The 22,758-nt window shown below is 42.3% G+C and overlaps 1 protein-coding gene across 1 annotated transcript; it reads left to right on the forward strand.

Moving 5' to 3' along the window:
* Positions 1 to 19,688: 19,688 nt before the first annotated feature.
* LOC147602629 (uncharacterized) lies at positions 19,689 to 22,060 on the forward strand. The gene is made up of 8 exons (XM_086797799.1): positions 19,689 to 20,018; positions 20,100 to 20,379; positions 20,480 to 20,522; positions 20,569 to 20,702; positions 20,795 to 20,977; positions 21,104 to 21,229; positions 21,324 to 21,458; positions 21,666 to 22,060. Exons 1-8 carry the CDS (start codon positions 19,689 to 19,691, stop codon positions 22,058 to 22,060), a joined length of 1,626 nt encoding a protein of 541 aa, XP_086653925.1.
* The last annotated feature ends 698 nt before the right edge of the window (positions 22,061 to 22,758 follow it).

Below are 22,758 nucleotides of genomic sequence, written 5' to 3' on the forward strand. Positions count from 1 at the left end.
ATATTAAAATTCAATTTCTCCATGATTGTAATGAAATTCTTTCAATTAATCTAGGATGATAATTCCTAGAATATGGTAGGAAGTCCTCTTTTTATGCTTTGAAAGAATTTGTTTTATGCATAATTTTTATAAAAATTTTGCCATAGCTCCGCTGCTATGACTGATAAATCTCAATTTTTCTAAGGGATAATGCTTATCATTAAGGAAATAATTAAAATGATCTCTAATTGGATTATCAATCCATAATGGATTGAATCATCAATATACATAAACTAAAAGCATAGAAAAAAGCCATTAATTTGACCTCAAGCATAGCTTAGTCTTGGGTTAAGGAAAAGCTTTATGAAAAGCTTGATTTGGATTGAGAACGGGTCATGAGTATGACCTTTTCTTGAGTGAGAGAGAGAATTTACATAAAAATCATTAGAATTTAAACATAAATCAAAATTAACTTCAATAGCATTTATTAAATTATGTAACTCTTCACTACTATTCAAACTTCAATAGCATTTAAAAAAAACCATACCAATTAAACTTCTCAAGCTTGAGAGGGGTTGAGAAGAGAGAAACATTGAGAAATTATAGAAAGATCAATATTCACTAATTACCTTACAACTTGCTTGATTCTTTGTTCACGGTAGAGGCCCCCAACCAATCAATTGGTTAAGTATGTTGATGGAGCCACTAATGGGGATTGAAGAAAGAGGGAAGCTCCAAAAACTAGTGAATTATTAAATGAATTCACAGTTCTTGGCTTAGGTGGAGTAGAGTAACGATGCATAAACACTATCTATTTTTCAACAAGGGGAAGGCTTCTATTTATAGGAAAAATTGAGCTCCTAACCAAACAAACTGATTCTAGAATTTTCTAAATCAGTTTGGTCAATATTTGACCATTTTTAGGTCAGTTAAGCTAACTTTTTGGAACTAGACTTGAATGAGGAGAGAGGAGAGATGAAATATCTCAATTTTTATGAGTTTAAAACTCATTCAAGCATGTGAAATATGCACCTCCTTTAAAGAACTCCCCTTCCTTACATATGTGTCATAATGGAATCATTTTAATATTGCTCATAGTTTTTTTTACTAATAAACCTTGTACATTTTCAACTCTTCATCTTATGTGAAATATGCACCTCCTTTAAAGAATTCCCCTTCCTTACATATGTGTCATAATGGAATCATTTTAATATTGCTCATAGTTTTTTACTAATAAACCTTGTACATTTTCAACTCTTCATCTTATGTGAAATATGCACCTCCTTTAAAGAATTCCCCTTTCTTACATATGTGTCATAATGGAATCATTTTAATATTGCTCATAGTTTTTTTACTAATAAACCTTGTACATTTTCAACTCTTCATCTTATGTGAAATATGCACCTCCTTTAAAGAATTCCCCTTCCTTACATATGTGTCATAATGGCATCATTTTAATATTGCTCATAGTTTTTTTACTAATAAACCTTGTACATTTTCAACTCTTCACCTTATGTGAGCATTTACTCATTTTTGGGTATCTTCTTTTTACAAATTTGGATTTATCTCTTCCCTACACATGGATTGATGCTATTGGCCCATAGGAACCTTAATTGGACCATAGTCTAAAGATTTCTGAAAATCTAGACCCTTAGACTAAGGTTCTTTATACCTATTTCCAATTAATTCCAATTGCACATTGGAAAATTCTTTTTGAATTTCTGTTTCAGGGGAACTCATCTGAATTATAAGAGATATTTTTCTATCCAAAAATATTCAAAATCTGAATATTCTCTCTCTAGAATATTTTCTCTCTCTAGGCTAAAATAGTTAGAAACAATGTCTTTATATTTTTGAAGAGGGATTGATTACAGGGGAAGATACTAGACATCAAAAAGGGGTTGGGAGAGGAATCTTACATTCTACCCCACTTAAAAAACGCGAGATGCCCTCATCTCGCAAACTGGGGGTAATTTCGCAAGATTCACGAATATGAGACTTAGAGAAAAATTTTAATCAAGATTAACCACCAAGATAAGTCTTAAAGAGAGCAAGATTCAAAATACGAACAAGATTTAAACTTTATTCATTCTCGGAACTTATACAGTAAAGATAGAGGAACTCTTTACACTTCCATAAGCCCGTCCATCATATGGTCACAAAAGCAGTCCTCACAAGCTGCACAAGTATAAGGCAACTCATCTATGGGAATGATTCTGTGGGTTATTGCTGCGCCTATCTCAGTGGTATGAGGTGTTCTAACAAAAGGACCTCTGAGAGGCAAGCCAAAAACGGGGTAAAGGCATATCTTCTCATGAGGAAGAAAACACGCCAGTAAGAAGACCCGCTCAGAAAACCCAAGATGTCTTGATCTCATGACGCAGTAGTATCGAGGACCCAAACCCAAGGCTTCGATAACCATGGCCAAACGGACATTGTTACGAAAGTGCTGCTGACCCCAGGGTGTTACCCTAGTTATGTCTTGATAGGTCCGCCATTTGGTCTGCGCTACAGAAGTTCCTAGGTGAGGAAAAAGTGAGCGCTCATACTGTTCTATAAAATCCTTCTTCACAGACTCACTTGCGTCTTGAAGGTGAGGAATCATTATGGATAAAACTAATTCTTGTTGCCAAGCCATGAAGGAGATTAAGAAAGAAAGGAGATCGATGGGAGTAAGATTACTGTGAACGACAAGTAAAAGTTACGACTTATATAAAGGAAGGAGCTAGCGTAACTTAGAAGCCAACGGTAACTTGCCACTGAAGTTTTACCGTCTTTCCATGATTTGGGTTTGGCATATTTTTCTATAGAAGGCATTTAGAACTTTGAGATGAGGAGATAAAAGAAGTTCGTAAACTAAATCACCTACTTTCTTTGGTCCACAATATCTGGGAGATAACTTCTTATACTTCCCAAGAGATAAGGAACTTCTTTTGGGCCGTACTCGAGACCAAAACCTTGATATCCAAAACATCGATTCTCACTTCTGAACTCGTTGTTCTGAATCCTTAAAACAGGTGGGGCTCTTGAGTAGAATTCAGGAAAAGGGTCTTCCTTTTTTTTAAAACAGAATCTTTCTTTTATTTTAGAGAGGGAATAATTATAAGATCAAAAAGGGAGATTCTTACTCCTGTATACCTCAAAGGCAGGGGAGGAATCTTACATTCTACCCCGCTTAAAAAAGTGCGAGATGTCCTCATCTCGCCAAGTAGAGGACAACTCTTTTTCTTAAGATCCAATTTATTCTAGGGTTCCTTATATTCTGGTCAACCCAACAGAATACGGGGATAAATATCCCTTATATAGAACTCATCATTAAATAACAATTCATTTCAGATCATATCATTCATATCTTTAACACCATAATGGTCCATCAGATCGAAAATTTTTCTTTCTGAACATTCCTCCACGGGAATTTCAGTCAAGCAAGTTTTCAATTTGTCATCCCTTAACTTTGAAAAGATGCAGGGGGGAAGAGAGCTTGAGCTCTTGCAAGCACACACACACACTCACAAAACCCTAATAGAGAACACACAAGGTGAGAGGCTGAAAATCTTCTTCTTCTCTACTCAACACTCAACACACCATATACAAGAATAAGAGTACACACAATATGAAAGGTACTCAACCAAATACACACACGGGTTCTCTATAGTGTGAACCCGACTAAATGAGCTGGCGCTATAACTATGCCAGTCTCTAGAGTGGCTGTCACACAGCCTGTCATCCCACTGGCCGCATATCACCCAAGATCTCACCAACCATGCCAGTGGTGTAAGTGCGGGGCCTATCCCCCAGGCGGGTCATCAGTGTCCACCGCCTCACTAGAGCTCGATATCTCAACACTCCCCCTCGAGCTCAACTCCATCTCATGTACACCAAGTGAAGCCCTGAATCTGCGGAGCTTCTCTGTACCCAATGCTTTGGTGAAGATGTCAGCTACCTGATCCTCTGTGCTGACATAAACAAGGTCAAGGTCTCCTGCCAAGACCTTCTCTCTGACGAAGTGGTAGTGGACCTCTATGTGCTTCGTACGAGCATGAAAGACTGGGTTCCTGGCCAACTGTATACTACTAATGTTGTCACAGAAAATGACAACTTGTCTATCCACTGATAGACCCAAATCTGCAAGTAGCTTTCTCAACCAAGCTACCTCACATGCTGCCATAGCAGCTCCTCTGTACTCGGCCTCTGTACTCGATAGAGCAACCGTAGGTTGCTTCTTGCTGCTCCAAGTCACAGCAGCACTCCCCAAAGAAAACATGAATCCACTGGTAGATCTTCTATCTGAGATACTACCAGCCCAATCAGCATCTGTGTACCCATGTACACATATCTCTGTCCCAGTCTCATAAAATAGTCCACAATGCAAAGTAGACCTCACATACCTCAGTATGCGTCTCACTGCATCCAAATGCGGTTTCCGTGGAACCTGCATAAACTGACTCACCAACCCAACAGCATAGCTCAAATCTGGTCTGGTGATCGTCATGTAGATCAAACTTCCTACTATGCTCCTGTACATAGTAGGATCCTCCAAGATCTCTCCTGAATCTGCACTCAACTTGCCATTCTGATCCAATGGCACAGAAATAGGCTTACAGCCTGTCATACCATACTTGGACAACATGTCCAAGCCATACTGTCTCTGCAGTAATCCAATACCATGTGGTGACTTAATCACCTCAATGCCCAAGAAATATCTGAGCTCCCCCAGATCCTTCATCTCAAACTTCTGTCTTAGCAGAATCTTTACATCAAAGATCTCTGCATCATGGTCCCCCGTAATGATCAAGTCATCTACATAGATGACAACAAGCACAACTCCTCTATCACCATGTCTCACGTACAATGAGAAATCTGCATTGGCTACATGAAAGCCAATAGTGACAAGATATTCAGAAATCTTGTCAGACCATGCTCTTGGTGCTTGCTTTAAGCCATACAAGGCTTTCTTCAACCTGCAAACATGCTCGGGGTGACCCACATCCTCATAACCAGGTGGCTGCAACATATACACCTCTTCTTGCAAATCCCCATGCAAGAATGCATTCTTTACATCCATCTGATGTAAAGACCATTGCTTTGACGCAGCCACTGCTATCACAACTCTCACCGTTGCCATCTTGGCAACTGGGCTGAAAGTTTCTTCATAATCAATGCCATATGTCTGCGCATATCCTTTGGCTACCAATCTAGCCTTGTACCTGTTTATGCTTCCATCACTGTTATGTTTGACTTTGTACACCCACTTGCATCCAATGGCTTTCTTGCCTTCAGGCAATTGCACTAAATCCCAAGTTTCATTTCCATATAGTGCATCCATCTCCTCATCCATAGCTTTCTCCCAATGCACATTTCCAACAGCCTCATCAATGCATGTGGGCTCAACAACCTGCACAACCTTTGCCATATATGCATAGTGATGTGCCACATAACCATCATATGTAAATCTCTGCACAGGGTTCTTCACTCTCCCTGATCTTTGCAGCTTTTCATTCATGGCTTCCATAGCCTTCTTTACACCAGGTGTTCTCATAGCTGGGATCCCAAGCTCCTCATCAAGGCTCATATCTGAGCCACTGGACTCTCCATCAACATGAGAATGCCCTGCAGAAATGTCAGGCATACCAAGGGGCTCAACCACTTTCTCTTTTCCTTTACGTGATGTACTAATCACATTTGCAGGGCTGGTATTATGACGCAGCCTGCCACTCCATGGTCTATCAACAGACCCACTAGATGAGGACTCTCCTGGTCCACTCAAAGACTGTGATTGCTGACCTGCATTCTGTGCAACCACACTTCCACTCAAATCAGCCCCAACAGCTTCTTTTTCAGCAGCATACCAGCTGCTCATCTCATCAAAGACAACATCCCTGCTTACCCTCAACTCACGTGTAGCAGGGTTATAACACCTGTATCCCTTTTGCTCAAGGGAATATCCAATAAACACACATTTTTCAGCTTTCGGATCCAGCTTGGTTCTCAACTCATCTGGCACATGCACATATGCAATGCATCCAAAAACTTTCAGATGAGATAAATCTGGTTTTCTGCCAATAAACCTCTCCTCTGGAGTTACATCATGTATGGCTGCAGTTGGAGTCCTGTTCATGATGTATACTGCTGTAGAAACAGCCTCAGCCCAATAGCAATGCGGCATATTTTTCTCTTCCATCAATGCCCGCGCAATCTCAGCAATGTGCCTGTTTTTCCGCTCAGCAACTCCATTTTGCTGCGGAGTGTATCTGCATGTATACTGTCTCCGAATTCCATTCTTCTTCAGAAATTCAGAGAACTCATTGGAGAAGTATTCTCCCCCTCCATCTGACCTTAGGCACTTGACATATTTTCCTATTTGCTTTTCAACCAAAACTCTGAAATTCTGAAAGTGAGTGAAAACCTCACTCTTCTCCTTCATGAAATATACCCACACTTTCCTTGTGTGGTCATCAATGAAAGTGACATAGTACCTGCAGCCTCCCATAGACACGGTCTTCGTAGGACCCCATACATCTGAATGCACAACATCTAGTGCATTTCTGCTCACATATCTATTACGTGGAAACACATGCTTTGTTTGCTTCCCAAATTGGCATGCTTCACATATTTTCTGCATACCTTCCACTTTAAATTTTGGCAGCCCTGTCACAATTCCTTTTGTCTGCATAGACTTCAATCTCTGCACATTTACATGTCCAATTCTTTTATGCCATATGTCTGTGTCTGCAACAACTCCTGAACCATTTGCAAACATCGCAGCACTCATTTCAGGCATGTCTACATCCAACGTAAACATTCTGCCCACTCTGTTGCCTTTTGCAACCAACCTGCACTTGTCTTTGAAATCTTCAACATAACACCCATCAGGGTTAAACCGAACCTGCAACCCCTGCTCAATCATCTGGCCAACTGAAACCAGATTCTTTGTTATGTTCGGTACATGAAGTACATCTGCAAGGTACTTCACTTTGCCATCCTGCATAGATAATGGCACATCTCCAACGTGGGCAATCGGATGAGCAGTGTCATCCCCTGTTTCCACAAAACCTGGTCTTTCCGGGTTCTTCATCTCCTTGAACCACTCCCCATGACTCGTCATGTGGTTCGAAGCGCCTGAATCCACATACCATACATTATCTTTTTGTGCTGCATCAGCATTTTCAGACATGGCATTCACAACATGCTGCATAACAAACAACCTTTCATTGTCCTCATTATTTCTGCTTGAGGATGCATAGTTGTTTTGCTGTACTTTCCCATTTTGCATGTCAGCCTGCTTCTTATAACATTCTGACTGCACATGTCCTGGCTTACCACAATAGTAGCATTCACGTGCATCATTATATTGCCTTTGCCAATTTCCACGGCCTCTTTGACTCCCCCTGCCTCTGAATTTGCCTCTTCCACCTGCGTGTTGTTGTTGTTGTTGTTGATTCTGGGACTGTTGTTGTTGCTGCTGCTGCTGACCATAATTCTGATTACCTGTTCGGCCACCTCCTTGACCGCGTCCACGGCCTCCTCTACCTCGTCCTCTTCCTGAACTCGTGTAGAAGGCCTGTTGCTCTGAACTGTTCTTGCTTTGTGAAGACTGTTGGTCTTCACCCAAGCTCTTCTCTTCGATAATCAGCATAGACACCAAATCTGTAAAGTTGGGAATGTTTTCCCGAGTCTGAATAGACGTCTTAAACGCCTTGTATTGTGGCCCGAGACCACGTAAACAGACTTCCACCTTGTCATCATCATCTACTGACACACCAATAGATGCAAGGGATTCCACAATGCCCTTTATCTTCAACGCATAGTCATTCACAGACATGCTCTTTTTCTCCACAGTATGAAGTTCATTCTTCAACTGTATCTTACGTGCCTTGGTATTTGTTTCATAAAGCTTTACCAAGGTGTCCCACGCCTCCTTGGGGGACTTGGCATCCTGAATGTGCCCAATCATGGTGTCCTGTATACTAATGGAAAGCCAATACATTACTTTCCTGGCTCCTTGGTTCCAATCTTTAAACTCTTTCACATCTGCAGCAGTCGGATTTATATCCGGTATCTCCGGTGCCTCTTCATGCTCACCTTCTATGTAGTCCCAATAACCTTTTCCCATCAGGAAATTCGTTAACCTGAACCTCCAAGCATGGAAGTTATTCTTGTCCAGCTTCTCAGCCACAATCTGTGTTATGCCATCATTAGACATCTTGCCAAACACACAATTTTACCAGAAACTGCACTCTGGTTTTTCTGCACAACTAGCAGTATTTTCTGCACAGCGGTACTGGAGTACTCAAATGTCACAATCAGTGACTTCAATGTGCATACATACACCCAATGGCAACTGTAGACCTCTTTGCAGCACCCATAGTGTCTGCACAGTCAATCTGTCTTCCTGCAGTTCGTAAAACAGAGTTCTGCAGAGAATCGATGACTTACCCGCAGTGCTCGAAATCGCCTGCTTTCTGAAAAACGGAGGTCCAGAGGCCCCCGAAACGCGTTTTCGGCCCGAAAATTTCAGTCCAAAGGACTATATAGTTGCCCTGTAGCTTCACTCCCGCGAAGAAAGCTCCTCAATCGGAGATCGTTTGCCGGTGCCTCCCGTAGAGCTCCCGACAAGGGTGTAGTCACCAACACAATAGGGAAGAGTAGTTGCAGCTCTTACCCTCGTACCGCTTCCTGTGGTTCTCTTGCTTGCAGCTCAGCCCTTAGCACGAACCAAGCTCTGATACCATGAAAAGATGCAGGGGGGAAGAGAGCTTGAGCTCTTGCAAGCACACACACACACTCACAAAACCCTAATAGAGAACACACAAGGTGAGAGGCTGAAAATCTTCTTCTTCTCTACTCAACACTCAACACACCATATACAAGAATAAGAGTACACACAATATGAAAGGTACTCAACCAAATACATACACGGGTTCTCTATAGTGTGAACCCGACTAAATGAGCTGGCGCTATAACTATGCCAGTCTCTAGAGTGGCTGTCACACAGCCTGTCATCCCACTGGCCGCATATCACCCAAGATCTCACCAACCATGCCAGTGGTGTAAGTGCGGGGCCTATCCCCCAGGCGGGTCATCAGTGTCCACCGCCTCACTAGAGCTCGATATCTCAACAAACTTGATATACCAAGTCAAGTGTTAACAGTAGCACTTTGACAGCACAATCCACTAATCTCATAGTGATTTGCTGAAATCACTATCATCATTCCAGTTATGAATATCATCACAGGGACTCGTCCCATTCATCCTCATTGAGGTTTCGCTCAGCTTATTACACTTCAACCAATTTTGAGGGATCATCATTTTTCAATCAGAATCCAAATCAATTCATCAATTCTCAAACAGAATTAAAAATCATATCAACCACATTCGAATTCATCATCTGGATAGCATTGACGCTTATAATTTCAAGTCTTAGATTTACTCGTATATACTGTCGGTAAAGAGCTGCAGTTATACCCTCGGTATATACGGATAGTCATGATACTCGAAACTATAAGGTAAATACCATCATGTCTAGGTCTCAAGCAAGTCAGGGTTCCATACAATTGCGGTACTTCCAATTGAAGACCCAATTACTAATTTACGAATTTCAATTTGAATTAACAATTTGTATGAATTATATCAAACAATTACAACCTTTTTGTGCGTCTTGATAAACATTTGACATAATTTGCTCCTCAGTTGATCTTATTGGAGATCTATGACTTAAGTCTGATAAATAGATTTTTCTTTATCCGATCGTCCGTTAAAAAAAACATTTGTATATTTATATACAAGTTGCAATAATTACATAGAGTGGCTCGGCTCCAAAATTCAAAATCTCTTCGAGAGACGCATAAGACGACGGTACTGGGCCATAGTCATGCCCTGTTACATAAGTTCTCTAACTGCGAAGGGAGTTATTATTTTCTCCTTAGGGATAAATCGACTAAGGAGTCTATAAATTCGACATGAAAGTCTGAAATTTCGAGGTGTCGAATGATATAGAATGACACCACGCACCATTTTCAGCTTTAACAGGATCATAGTCAATGAGAGATTCTGCCACGGCATTGTACGGCGGTTGCAATGGGCGTGGACATATTGCCCTGCAAACCACTTATGTTGTATTCTCTCCGCTGGGGTAGGAAAATATAAATCCGCGAAATGGCGTGCGAGTCTTGCTCGGCTTGTTTGAGTTGAAGCGGAAGAGATGAGATGCTCGAAGGCAAATGCAATCATATCTTGAGACTGGGTGAGGTCGGAAATACCAGATAAATGTGGAACTTCCATCTATAAAAACAATTTCTTTGATTAAAATTTCTTCATTAAAGAAGCTTACGGGATGAAAATACATTATGAAAATGCTGTTTCTGAATTCTTATTACCAATTTCAGATAAGGATTTAATTATCTTTATTAGCTTTCAAAAGCTGCTCTGATACCAACTGTGAGATCCCTGTTCCCACCAAGCAACGGATTCGGGGTACTAGCAGCGGAAGTAGCACTTCTCGCGCGGGACAGGGGTCCCACACTCGGAGCCTCGCCCACGGATATCCGGACAAGAGACTAATCCGTCGGTTTGTCCAAAACCGAAACCGGAAAAACTTCCTTTACCCGGAAAGCATGGGCGATTCCACCAGGATAACTCTTTACTCTAACGTAGTCAAGATCATTACGGATCAACTGATCTGACTGCACCTTTAACGGTACTTGGTCAAATCAAAGAAGAAACTTGCACTTGGATCATTGGGATCAACGCTTTTTTCCCCATCAAGAGGCACAGCCGTTGATTCCTATCCATAGAACAATTTCTATCCGGGATTTACTTCATCTATCGTAATAATAGAAGTTAAATCTCGATTTACGGATCCATCAGTCCAGCCTAACCCCATCCGATCCCATGGGTTAGCCAACCGCCCAACCACTGTAGTGATGGGATCCAATTTGGAATTTGGTTAGGTTTTGTCCCGGGTACCAAGGAAAAGAGTTCCAAGGCCCCCTAGCCGGAAGTTCATGCAAACATAAAACTAGCCACACCACTTACACACCCAATATGAAATTGCCTTTTTCTTAGCATCAACTAACTTTAAAACAATCCTTTAATGAAACCATAGTACCACTGATCACAATCTTCCAATTTATCCGGTTGATTCATAATTTCCCAGCATTCCTTCATCAGAGTATCTATGGCATCATTGGCAACTAGAACGCTCACCACCTGTCCACACAGGGGCCTTTTCAATAGTTCCTAGCCCATAATACTCGGCAAAATAATCACTTATAAAAATTCAAGATGGACTCTCGTTGAAGATCAGCAAGATCAACCAACAGATCCATATAAAGAGCCATGGACTCATCCATTGAAGACCAGCAAGGTCGATCAACCAGATCCATGCCCGGTTTCACAAAAACAACTCTTACTCCTTGTTCCAATATCTTCCTCGACGCACGCGTGGGTATCCTGGGCGACCCAGAGCCCGAGCACCGTATGGTCAGCACCCTCTAGGATCCTTCGCAGGTGACCTAGCGCTTCACTCATAGGCCGCTTCCTTGGTCCCTCATCCACCGTACCGGAAGCTCACCATTTTAATCGAACCGAGGCTGGTCAAGACCTCGGCCGACCTTGCTACGCGAGACGTCCTCCATTGACTCTCCGTCAGCAGTTGCAACTTTATCAGTTAGGTCTCCACGACCTTAATCACAAGACGGTCAAAATGCTTTCCCAGCATTCTTGACATAAAACAGCCATTTACAAACAGCATTTACAAACAGTTTACAAATACAATTTCTATATTAACTCTCATTTTTCCACATTATCCCTCACACAATCCACATTACTTATTCCACATTTCATTTATATGTGTACTCATCCAATCATATCATTTTCCATCTCTTCACTTCAGATTCCTTCACATCACATATCATATATTCACATCCATATTCACATCCATACATCCACATCCACATCCACATTCACATCCATACATCCACATCTACATGCTTATCTCCATTTTCACATCCTCATTTATACATCCACATCCACATACATACATACATCCACATCCACATTCCCATTCACATCTATACATCCCTATCTACATGCACATTCACATCCATACTTCCACATCTATATCCTCATTCACATCCATACATCCACATCCACATCCTCATTCACATCCATACATCCACATTCATACATCCACATCCACATCCACATTCACATCCATACATCCACATCTACATGCTTATCTCCATTTTCACATCCTCATTTATACATCCACATCTACATGCTTATCTCCATTTTCACATCCATACATCCACATCTACATGCTTATCTCCATTTTCACATCCTCATTTATACATCCACATCCACATTCACATCCATACATCCACATCTACATGCTTATCTCCATTTTCACATCCTCATTTATACATCCACATCCCATATCCACATTCATACATACACATCCATATCCACATCCACATGCATACATACATCCACATCCACATTTCCATTCACATATATACATCCATATCTACATGCACATTCACATCCATACTTCCACATCTATATCCTCATTCACATCCATACATCCACATTCATGCATCCACATCTACATGCATACATCCATACATACACATCCACATTTACATCCATGCATCCACATCCACATCCTCATTCACATCCATACATCCACATTCATACATCCACATCCACATCCACATTCACATCCATACATCCACATCTACATGCTTATCTCCATTTTCACATCCTCATTTATACATCCACATCCCATATCCACATTCATACATACACATCCATATCCACATCCACATGCATACATACATCCACATCCACATTTCCATTCACATATATACATCCATATCTACATGCACATTCACATCCATACATCCACATCTATATGCTCATTCACATCCATACATCCACATTCATGTATCCACATCTACATGCATACATCCATACATCCACATCCACATCTACATCCTCATTCACATCCATACATCCACATTCATACATCCATACATCCACATTCATACATCCATACATCCACATCCACATTCCCATTCACATCTATACATCCATATCTACATCCACATTCACATACATCCACATCCACGTTCCCATTCACATCTATACATCCACATCCACGTTCCACGTTCCCATTCACATCTATACATCCACATCCACGTTCCCATTCACATCTATACATCCACATCTACATCCACATACATACATACATCCACATACATACATACATACATCCACATCCACATTCCCGTTCACATCTATACATCCACATCTACATCCACATTCACATCCACATTCCCATTCACATCTATACATCCACATCTACATCCACATTCACATCTATGCATATACATCTTCATGCATACATCCATTTTCACATTCATACATCCATACTCCCATCTCCACATCCACACATCCACATACATACATCCATTTTCACATTCCCATTCATATAACCCCATATGCCTTCACATCTAATCTTTTACATCACATCCATTCTTGCCCTATCACAACCCATATACATCTTATCCTATCACATACACTTCTTACCTCATCCCATACACATCTTATCACATCTTAATTCATCTTATCACCTCTTATCACCTCTTATACACCTCTTACCACATCCTATCACATTCCATACGCATCTTATCAAATCTTATCACATCTCATACACCTCTTATCACATCCTATCACTTCCCATACGCATCTTATCAATTCTTATCACATCTCATACACCTCTTATCACATCTTATCACATTTCATATCTTTTTTTTTAAAAGAGAATTCTTATATTTGATATAAGATTTCTCTACACATTTATTTATACATAAATTCCATTTAAGGAGACTAACACTTTCAAAATTAAAATCAATCTTTTATGCATCTTCTTATGCATAATTTCAATTTGGTAGGGAATTATACTTTTAGAATAAAAGAATTTCTCTTATGCATCTAAGTTAAGCATAAAATCCATTTATGAGAAAAATCACACTTTTAGTATAAAAAGAATATCTTTTATGTATACCTATATGCATGAAATCCAATATGATAAAAGTAACACTTTTGATATAAAAATTTTTCCTTTATGCATACTTCTATGCATGAAAATTAAAAATGATAAAAGTAACACTTTTGATATAAAAATTTTCTTTTATGCATACTTTTATGCATGAAAATTAAAAATGATAAAAGTAACACTTCTGATATAAAAATTTTCTTTTATGCATACTTCTATGCATGAAAATTAAAATGATAAAAGTAACACTTTTGATATAAAAATTTTTCTTTTATGCATACTTTTATGCATGAAAATTTAAAATGATAAAAATAACACTTTTGATATAAAAATTTTTCCTTTATGCATACTTCTATGCATGAAAATTAAAAATGATAAAAATAACACTTTTGATATAAAAATTTATCCACTATGCATACTTCTGTGCATGAAATAAAAATGGTAAAAATAACACTTTTGATATAAAAACTTATCCTTTATGCATGATATTAAAATTCAATTTCTCCATGATTGTAATGAAATTCTTTCAATTAATCTAGGATGATAATTCCTAGAATATGGTAGGAAGTCCTCTTTTTATGCTTTGAAAGAATTTGTTTTATGCATAATTTTTATAAAAATTTTGCCATAGCTCCGCTGCTATGACTGATAAATCTCAATTTTTCTAAGGGATAATGCTTATCATTAAGGAAATAATTAAAATGATCTCTAATTGGATTATCAATCCATAATGGATTGAATCATCAATATACATAAACTAAAAGCATAGAAAAAAGCCATTAATTTGACCTCAAGCATAGCTTAGTCTTGGGTTAAGGAAAAGCTTTATGAAAAGCTTGATTTGGATTGAGAACGGGTCATGAGTATGACCTTTTCTTGAGTGAGAGAGAGAATTTACATAAAAATCATTAGAATTTAAACATAAATGAAAATTAACTTTAATAGCATTTATTAAATTATGTAACTCTTCACTACTATTCAAACTTCAATAGCATTTAAAAAAAACCATACCAATTAAACTTCTCAAGCTTGAGAGGGGTTGAGAAGAGAGAAACATTGAGAAATTATAGAAAGATCAATATTCACTAATTACCTTACAACTTGCTTGATTCTTTGTTCACGGTAGAGGCCCCCAACCAATCAATTGGTTAAGTATGTTGATGGAGCCACTAATGGGGATTGAAGAAAGAGGGAAGCTCCAAAAACTAGTGAATTATTAAATGAATTCACAGTTCTTGGCTTAGGTGGAGTAGAGTAACGATGCATAAACACTATCTATTTTTCAACAAGGGGAAGGCTTCTATTTATAGGAAAAATTGAGCTCCTAACCAAACAAACTGATTCTAGAATTTTCTAAATCAGTTTGGTCAATATTTGACCATTTTTAGGTCAGTTAAGCTAACTTTTTGGAACTAGACTTGAATGAGGAGAGAGGAGAGATGAAATATCTCAATTTTTATGAGTTTAAAACTCATTCAAGCATGTGAAATATGCACCTCCTTTAAAGAACTCCCCTTCCTTACATATGTGTCATAATGGAATCATTTTAATATTGCTCATAGTTTTTTTTACTAATAAACCTTGTACATTTTCAACTCTTCATCTTATGTGAAATATGCACCTCCTTTAAAGAATTCCCCTTCCTTACATATGTGTCATAATGGAATCATTTTAATATTGCTCATAGTTTTTTACTAATAAACCTTGTACATTTTCAACTCTTCATCTTATGTGAAATATGCACCTCCTTTAAAGAATTCCCCTTTCTTACATATGTGTCATAATGGAATCATTTTAATATTGCTCATAGTTTTTTTACTAATAAACCTTGTACATTTTCAACTGTTCATCTTATGTGAAATATGCACCTCCTTTAAAGAATTCCCCTTCCTTACATATGTGTCATAATGGCATCATTTTAATATTGCTCATAGTTTTTTTACTAATAAACCTTGTACATTTTCAACTCTTCACCTTATGTGAGCATTTACTCATTTTTGGGTATCTTCTTTTTACAAATTTGGATTTATCTCTTCCCTACACATGGATTGATGCTATTGGCCCATAGGAACCTTAATTGGACCATAGTCTAAAGATTTCTGAAAATCTAGACCCTTAGACTAAGGTTCTTTATACCTATTTCCAATTAATTCCAATTGCACATTGGAAAATTCTTTTTGAATTTCTGTTTCAGGGGAACTCATCTGAATTATAAGAGATATTTTTCTATCCAAAAATATTCAAAATCTGAATATTCTCTCTCTAGAATATTTTCTCTCTCTAGGCTAAAATAGTTAGAAACAATGTCTTTATATTTTTGAAGAGGGATTGATTATAGGGGAAGATACTAGACATCAAAAAGGGGTTTGGAGAGGAATCTTACATTCTCGCTTTCCGCTCACACTCTCTCTACCTTCTTTGCCCCGTCAGTTCGTACAGGAGGACTTTGTCATTGCCTTAGCCTCTGACTTGGGGATAGTTGTACCTGGTTCCGTCCATTTATCAGCAGGTCCTCCTCGAGTACAGCTTTTTGCTTCTTCTGACATTCCGGACTCTATACTTGTTACAGGCAGAGGATCTTGTCGTTTTACAGAGCGCCTCCTCGTCTCACTGGCAAACCTGGTCAGTGTCTTTGGTGCCATGAGATGGGGCATCTGGCTAGGCAGTGTCCCACTCTCCCGTCGCCATGTCAGCAGCGTCCTACCACTGATCAGCATCATGCCTAGCCGGAGCATAAGGGGAAGACTCCAGTGCAGCCAGATGCTCCTTCATCGAGTCGTCCACCACCCCTTTCTGCTCCTGCTCCTCCAGTTGAGGAGTGGAGGCCCGTTCAGCGCCGTCATAGTTTCGAGCAGAGGGAGCGGCGTGTTCCTCCAGTTCCGCTTGCTCGGCAGATCCCTCCGGCTAGACCTCTTTCACCGGCACTCTCTTCAGTCCAGGGCACTCAGTTTTCTGTAGAGCAGGGTCAGTAGACTCCACCTGCAGGTCTTCAGACCTCTCACTTCCCTCCGCTACCTTTGCCACCACGGGCTTCCCACCAGCGGTGGGCCCAGCCGGCTGCCATGCAGGTTGATGCCCCACCCCCTGCTCCTCTGGCTCTTCGTGCGCCCTCGGTTTCCATTCTGCCCCCATCGCTTCCTCTTCCACCTCCACCGCCTCCTCCACTACCTTCTAGAGTGTCTCGAGCATTTCTAGACTTCAGTCCGCCAAGCTTGGGGTGCACCGCGTGCAGAATGCAGCGGCCATGGCTTAGGCCCTTTCTTGATCAGACTCTATGTCTTACAGCCATCAGCGAGAGCAAGTGCTGGCATGCAGTTTGTTGGGGGCACTTCAGGTCCGATGCACTCTTTTGTCTTACCCTTCGGAGGCTCTGAGGTTTGGTCAGAAGAGAGTGTGTTACAGTTTGTTCGCTCCCATACTTTGTCCCAGTTGTAGGGTTGGCTTGGTGCCCGTCTTGATGCTGACTGGCTCACTTCTCTGTTCCCACACTGCTGTGGTGCGTTAGAGTGGTTGGATGCCGAGTCCTGCTTCTGCTTGCCGGTGGTTATATGTTTACAGGACTCCTTCTCAATGCCATCCTCTATGCAGATTTGGGGCATCAAGAGGGTGGCTTCAGCCTTGCGATGTACGCAGACTGTGGTTGTACGCTTCTTTGCAGAGGGGATGAGGATTCCTTGTCTACCTCCACAAGATGATGCTTTGGAGAAGACAGCCTCTTCCAAGAGGCAGAGATTGTGATGCAGCCGTTTCTGCTGGCTATACTACATGATGCTTTCTGATGCTATGTTTACAGATGTACATGCTCTTTCATGGGATGTATTGCTTCGGTCGACTTGTTGGTTGTACACTATTGTGGTTGCCTTATACCTATGGTTTGGGGTCCTCCGCCGGTTCCTTGCTCGTGGGTGTTTGATTTGGATATACAGCTTTTTTCCTCCACCTTGGTGCTATGCATATCCTCTCTTGGAATGTTAATGGTTTATGTACTTCGAGGATAGTTGGGAACAGAGCTTCCCGACTAAAGCGAGAGATTGCTAGCGCCACTTTGCCATCTGTAGACATCTTGCTGCTACAGGAGCATAAGCTGGCGCATCCCTTTGGTCACCTCTTGGGCTCTGGGTCCCACTCTTACTGGTCGCCGTCCATTGGGGACTCCGGTCACAGTTGTGGTGTTTGCATTTCTGTTAGCTCATCCTTTGTGGCTTCGGTACTTCGGCATGGTATTCTGGTACCTGGTAGGGTGATGTATGTGATTGTGAGGATTGCAGATACTCGGATTGGCTTCTTGTCGATTTATGCCCCGACTCTTGCCAGAGCTCGTTCAGCTTTCTAGAGCCTCTTAGTGGATGCATTGTGTCCTCTGCTTTCCTTGGTAGATTCATGGGTTGTTGGAGGTGACTTTAACAACATTGAGTCTACCCGCGCGACTACCAGGCAGAGGTCGCCCCCTGTGTTGACCTCTATCACACCTTCAGAGCAGGATGCTTGGGAGAGGTTTCTACTATGCATTCGAGCTGTTGACGCGTGGTATATGCCTTCTTTTGCCCACCTGCCTCTGCTCCTTGGCCTTTTCTTGGGGTCTACGCCATCAGCAGGGCCGATTATTGGAGAGACTGGATAGATTTTATGTTGGCGATTGAGCCTCCTTCCTGGGCGGTTCCACTTGGATCTAGCCTGGCACCTCGATGTCGGATCATAGCCCTGTCTCATTGACTATTACTTTTGAGCGGCCTCATGCAGTACGCCGGGGGTCTCGCATTCTGGACAGGCTACTCTCTGGTAGCGATCTATCTGCTTCGATTACTCAGATCTGGGGAGCCGATCCCACTTCGCAGTCCACTGCAGTAGTGCAGTACCTACATGCTGAGTTCCTTGCCACTTGTATCAGGGAGTCCAATTTTTCTTGCCGGGAGACCACCTCCGCTTGTCGTTCGTGAGGCGGCCCAGCGTGAGCAATCTTTGCTTGCCCCATTAGCATCGGTGCAGCGTCTCTTGCAGTCCCATCCAGGAGATGCACATTATGCTGGTATACATGCACAGTTGCTTGATGAGATCCGGACGATTCAAGAGAGGAGATCTGAGTTCTCTGGTCACGCGACTGCGGCTCGTTGGGTAGCGCTCGGTGACCGAATAAACAAAGACTTCTTTGCAACACATAGAGAGAGACCTTGTGGGACTGCTCTACGTGTAGTTTTGGATGACCATGGGCATTTACAGACTCAACCAGATAGAGTCCTGGAGATTGCTATAGTTTATTATGCAGATCTATTCAGTGCTGATCCGTTGACAGATGACATTCAGGCGGCCAGAGCTACAGTATGGTCCCACACGCGACGCTCAGTCATTGCTGACATGGCTCGTTCCCTTTTCTCTTTGTTCACAGTCCAAGAGTTACGTGAGGCAATAGAGGCTCTAGACCCTGCTTCTTGCCCGGGGGATGATGGTCTCACTAGACAGTTCTTCATTACTCATTGGGATGCAGTTTCAGGGCCCTTGCTGAGAGGGCTTCAGGAGATTTATGATTCTGGGACCATGCCTCAGTCTCTTTGCTTTGGGCTCATATCTCTTATACCTAAGGGGGGATGGCACGCTGCTGCGATAGTGGCTCCCCATTACTCTCCTTCCTACGGTATATAAGATATTAGCTACCATGCTGGCAGTGCGAGTGAGGCCCTTTCTTCGAGACATCATTCATGGATCACAGACTGCTTTTATCCAGGACAGATGTATCTTGGATAATATCTTTTGCTACCATCAGGCGGTGGAGTGGGCTCGGTCTACTGGCACTCCCCTAGCATTGCTTTTTCTTGATTTTGAGAAAGCATACAATAGGGTGGATTGGTCCTTCCTAGAGGGTACCCTTCCTCGCATGGGGTTTCCGCAGCAGTGGATCACTGGTGTATCCGCACTTTACAAATCAGTAGCCAGTGCAGTGACTATTGGGGGTTTTGTTGGCCGATCTTTTGACATCTCTCGCTCTGTGAGATAGGGATGCCCCCTTGCAGTCTTTTTGTACTTATTTGTGGGAGAGGCACTTTCTGACTTTCTTCATGCCCGGCAGAGAGATATACAGGGAGTCACCTTGCCACTTACAGGTGAGCGAGACCTGAATGATCAGGAGTATGCTGATGATACTTTGCTTATGGTTCGTTATGCCATTGCAGTCCTTGATGTGATGCGTTCAGTTCTCGATGTTTATTGCTTGGCCAATGGTGCTCGCATTAACTGGCACAAGTCATATGGTATGCTGGTTGGCTCAGAGGATGTTCTGAATTTCGGGTGTGGCAGAGGGGTTTACATGGTTACAGCGAGGTCAGTCTTGTCGCTATCTGGGTTTTCAGGTTGGGCTAGATATCACTCCCCAGCAGCAGTTTGTGCCGGTTTTGCAGTCGCTTCGCAAGAAGCTCTGCCACTAGTCTTCCCAGCACTTGTCTCTTGCAGGGCGGGTCCTTGTGGCCAATCAGGTACTGTTGGCATCTGTTTGGTACATTGCTTCCTGCTGGATGCTTCATACGGGAGTGATGCGACAGGTTTGCCGCCTTATTCAACTTCCTGTCGAGTGGCCACAATGGCATTGTTGACACTAGAGCTAGAGTCCGTTGGGAGACGATTATCCGGCCCATTGCAGAGGAGGGCCTTGGCATTATTGATCCAGAGATGCAATGTTGTGCTTTGCTTACCAAGTTCATTGTCCGTGCCTTGTTTTTCCGAGCAATGAAACTTGGAAGCTACTTTTCAGATCGGTTTTGCACACAGTGACCCCGCAGTTGGGAACTCGCGATGGTCATACTTGGGCTCCGAGTATACGCTATATTTTTTCAGATTCTCCTCTGCATACAGCTCATTTGTCACCCTTCATGCGCTCCATTTTACAGATATGGATCTCCATGAGACAGGGCATGCATAGACGTCCTCCTGCCTCTCTGCCAGAGATTGAGCGTCAGCCCTTGATCTGGAATCCCCATGTGTTGGATACTAAGGGTCGCCCAGCTTGGCCAGAGGACACACATAGACTGGGTGTCATGGGATAGCGACCCGGCTGCTTCGATGCATGCTTGGTCACAGACACGACAGCTTCCGGCAGATTTTATTGGGGAGGAGTTCTCCATAGGCAGAGATTGATGCAGCTATTCCAGAGCTTTGGGATCGTGCCATTCGGGGTTTACATGAGATGCCTGAGCACTCGGGATGGTTATGCATGTTTGGTGTGCTGAGGGTACACCCTCTCTTGTTTGGAGCTCCCATTGTTATTGGCCTGTGCTTTTTATCCCTATGGGCATGCCAGATGCTTTCGGCCACGTCAGATTAGAGTTTCATGGTTTGGGTTGCCTAGAGGAGTTGCGACAGTCCGACTGGACTCCCATCCGTGTTGTAGGCTCTTACAGGAAAAGACGGGAGGTGGACCCGTCTTTTCACATTGGTATGGCTGCCCATTGGTGATTATGGATCTGGGAGGGACGGCCTCTTTCGCAGCTCACTTGGGACCCCGGGGAATGGGAGTGGCCTGCTGTGGAGACCGGCGCTAGGCATACTTCCTTTTTCGGGTATACTGTTCGGATTGGGAGACACTGCTTGCTTTGACGACAGTTACATAGACCTACGCGTTTCGGCACTTGGCTACATGCAGGTCTCTCTCATGCTTTCCTGACACAGTACTGGGCATTTATTTGGAGGCTGAGGATTGCTCGGCGGATCACTCTCTTTTTTTGGTTGACTGCTCATGCTGGTCTTGCCGTCGGCACTTGGGGTGCCTTGATGGACCATGATCCTATATGTATATGCTGTGATCATCAGGTTCAGGAGTCTCAGGCCCACTGCCTCTGGTCATGTCCAGTGGCTTCCTCTGTTTGGCGAGCAGTGGCTCTACTACTCAGCAGAGCTGGTCAGCATGCAGGTTTCCTCAGTTGGGGATCTGTGTTATGGCTCCTTCCTTGGCCGGGACCACATGTGTTCTTTGAGGGTGAGGGCACCGATGCTGTGCTCATGCTTACGGGCGACGAGGTATCGGCGGGGGTACCTTAGTATGATTCCACCAGACGCCTTGCAGATGGAGCATTGGCATAGGGATGATGTTTTTTTGGTGATTGCTGCGATTGCTGTTAAAAGAACGGTAGAGGGGGAGGAGACACACACACAGGAGCAAACCCTAATGTATATTGCAAACCCTAACCATAGAGGGAAGCCATGTCCACTCTCACACAAAGCATAATGCACTAATCCATAATCCACACAACACACAATGAGTTGTGTCCACACTCTACTAACCCTAGCTAATGTCCACACACTATGACCAGCTGGACACGCGGTCATTTATGTCTCACACATGTTCCTACCTAATCTACCAGCACATGGCATAGCTGGCTCACACTGACATCGAGCTTGAATCTCAACAGCCCCTCTCAAGCTCATGATGTACTGCCGATGAAGATGTAGATGAGCTTGGGATATCAAGACTCTCAACACTCCCCCTCAAGCTCATCCCATGTACTCCCAACATAGTCCGGAAGTACTCAAACTTCTCCCTGCGAAGTGGCTTCCTAAAGATGTCTGCCACTTGCTCATCAGTCGATCTTCACATAGTGAAGATCAACTGTACCATCCAGCACCTTCTCTCTGACAAAGTGATAATGGACCTCTATGTGTTTGGTCCTCGCATGAAACACTGGATTCTTTGCCAACTGTATACTGCTCATGTTGTCACAATGAATGACAACTTTGCC

This window comes from Cibotium barometz, unplaced genomic scaffold (genome assembly GCF_041138505.1).
Source record: "Cibotium barometz isolate CiBa-2024 unplaced genomic scaffold, ASM4113850v1 ctg255, whole genome shotgun sequence".
NCBI lineage: Eukaryota > Viridiplantae > Streptophyta > Polypodiopsida > Cyatheales > Cibotiaceae > Cibotium > Cibotium barometz.

Bases quoted from the DNA above. Each gene is read 5' to 3' on its own strand.
- LOC147602629 (XM_086797799.1), top strand. From the start codon at position 19,689: ATGCTGGCAGTGCGAGTGAGGCCCTTTCTTCGAGACATCATTCATGGA. The intron at 20,019-20,099 runs GTGAGATAGGGA...CATGCCCGGCAG, and splicing joins CTTTTGACATCTCTCGCTCT to AGAGATATACAGGGAGTCAC. The intron at 20,703-20,794 runs GTTGTGCTTTGC...TTTTGCACACAG, and splicing joins TATTGATCCAGAGATGCAAT to TGACCCCGCAGTTGGGAACT.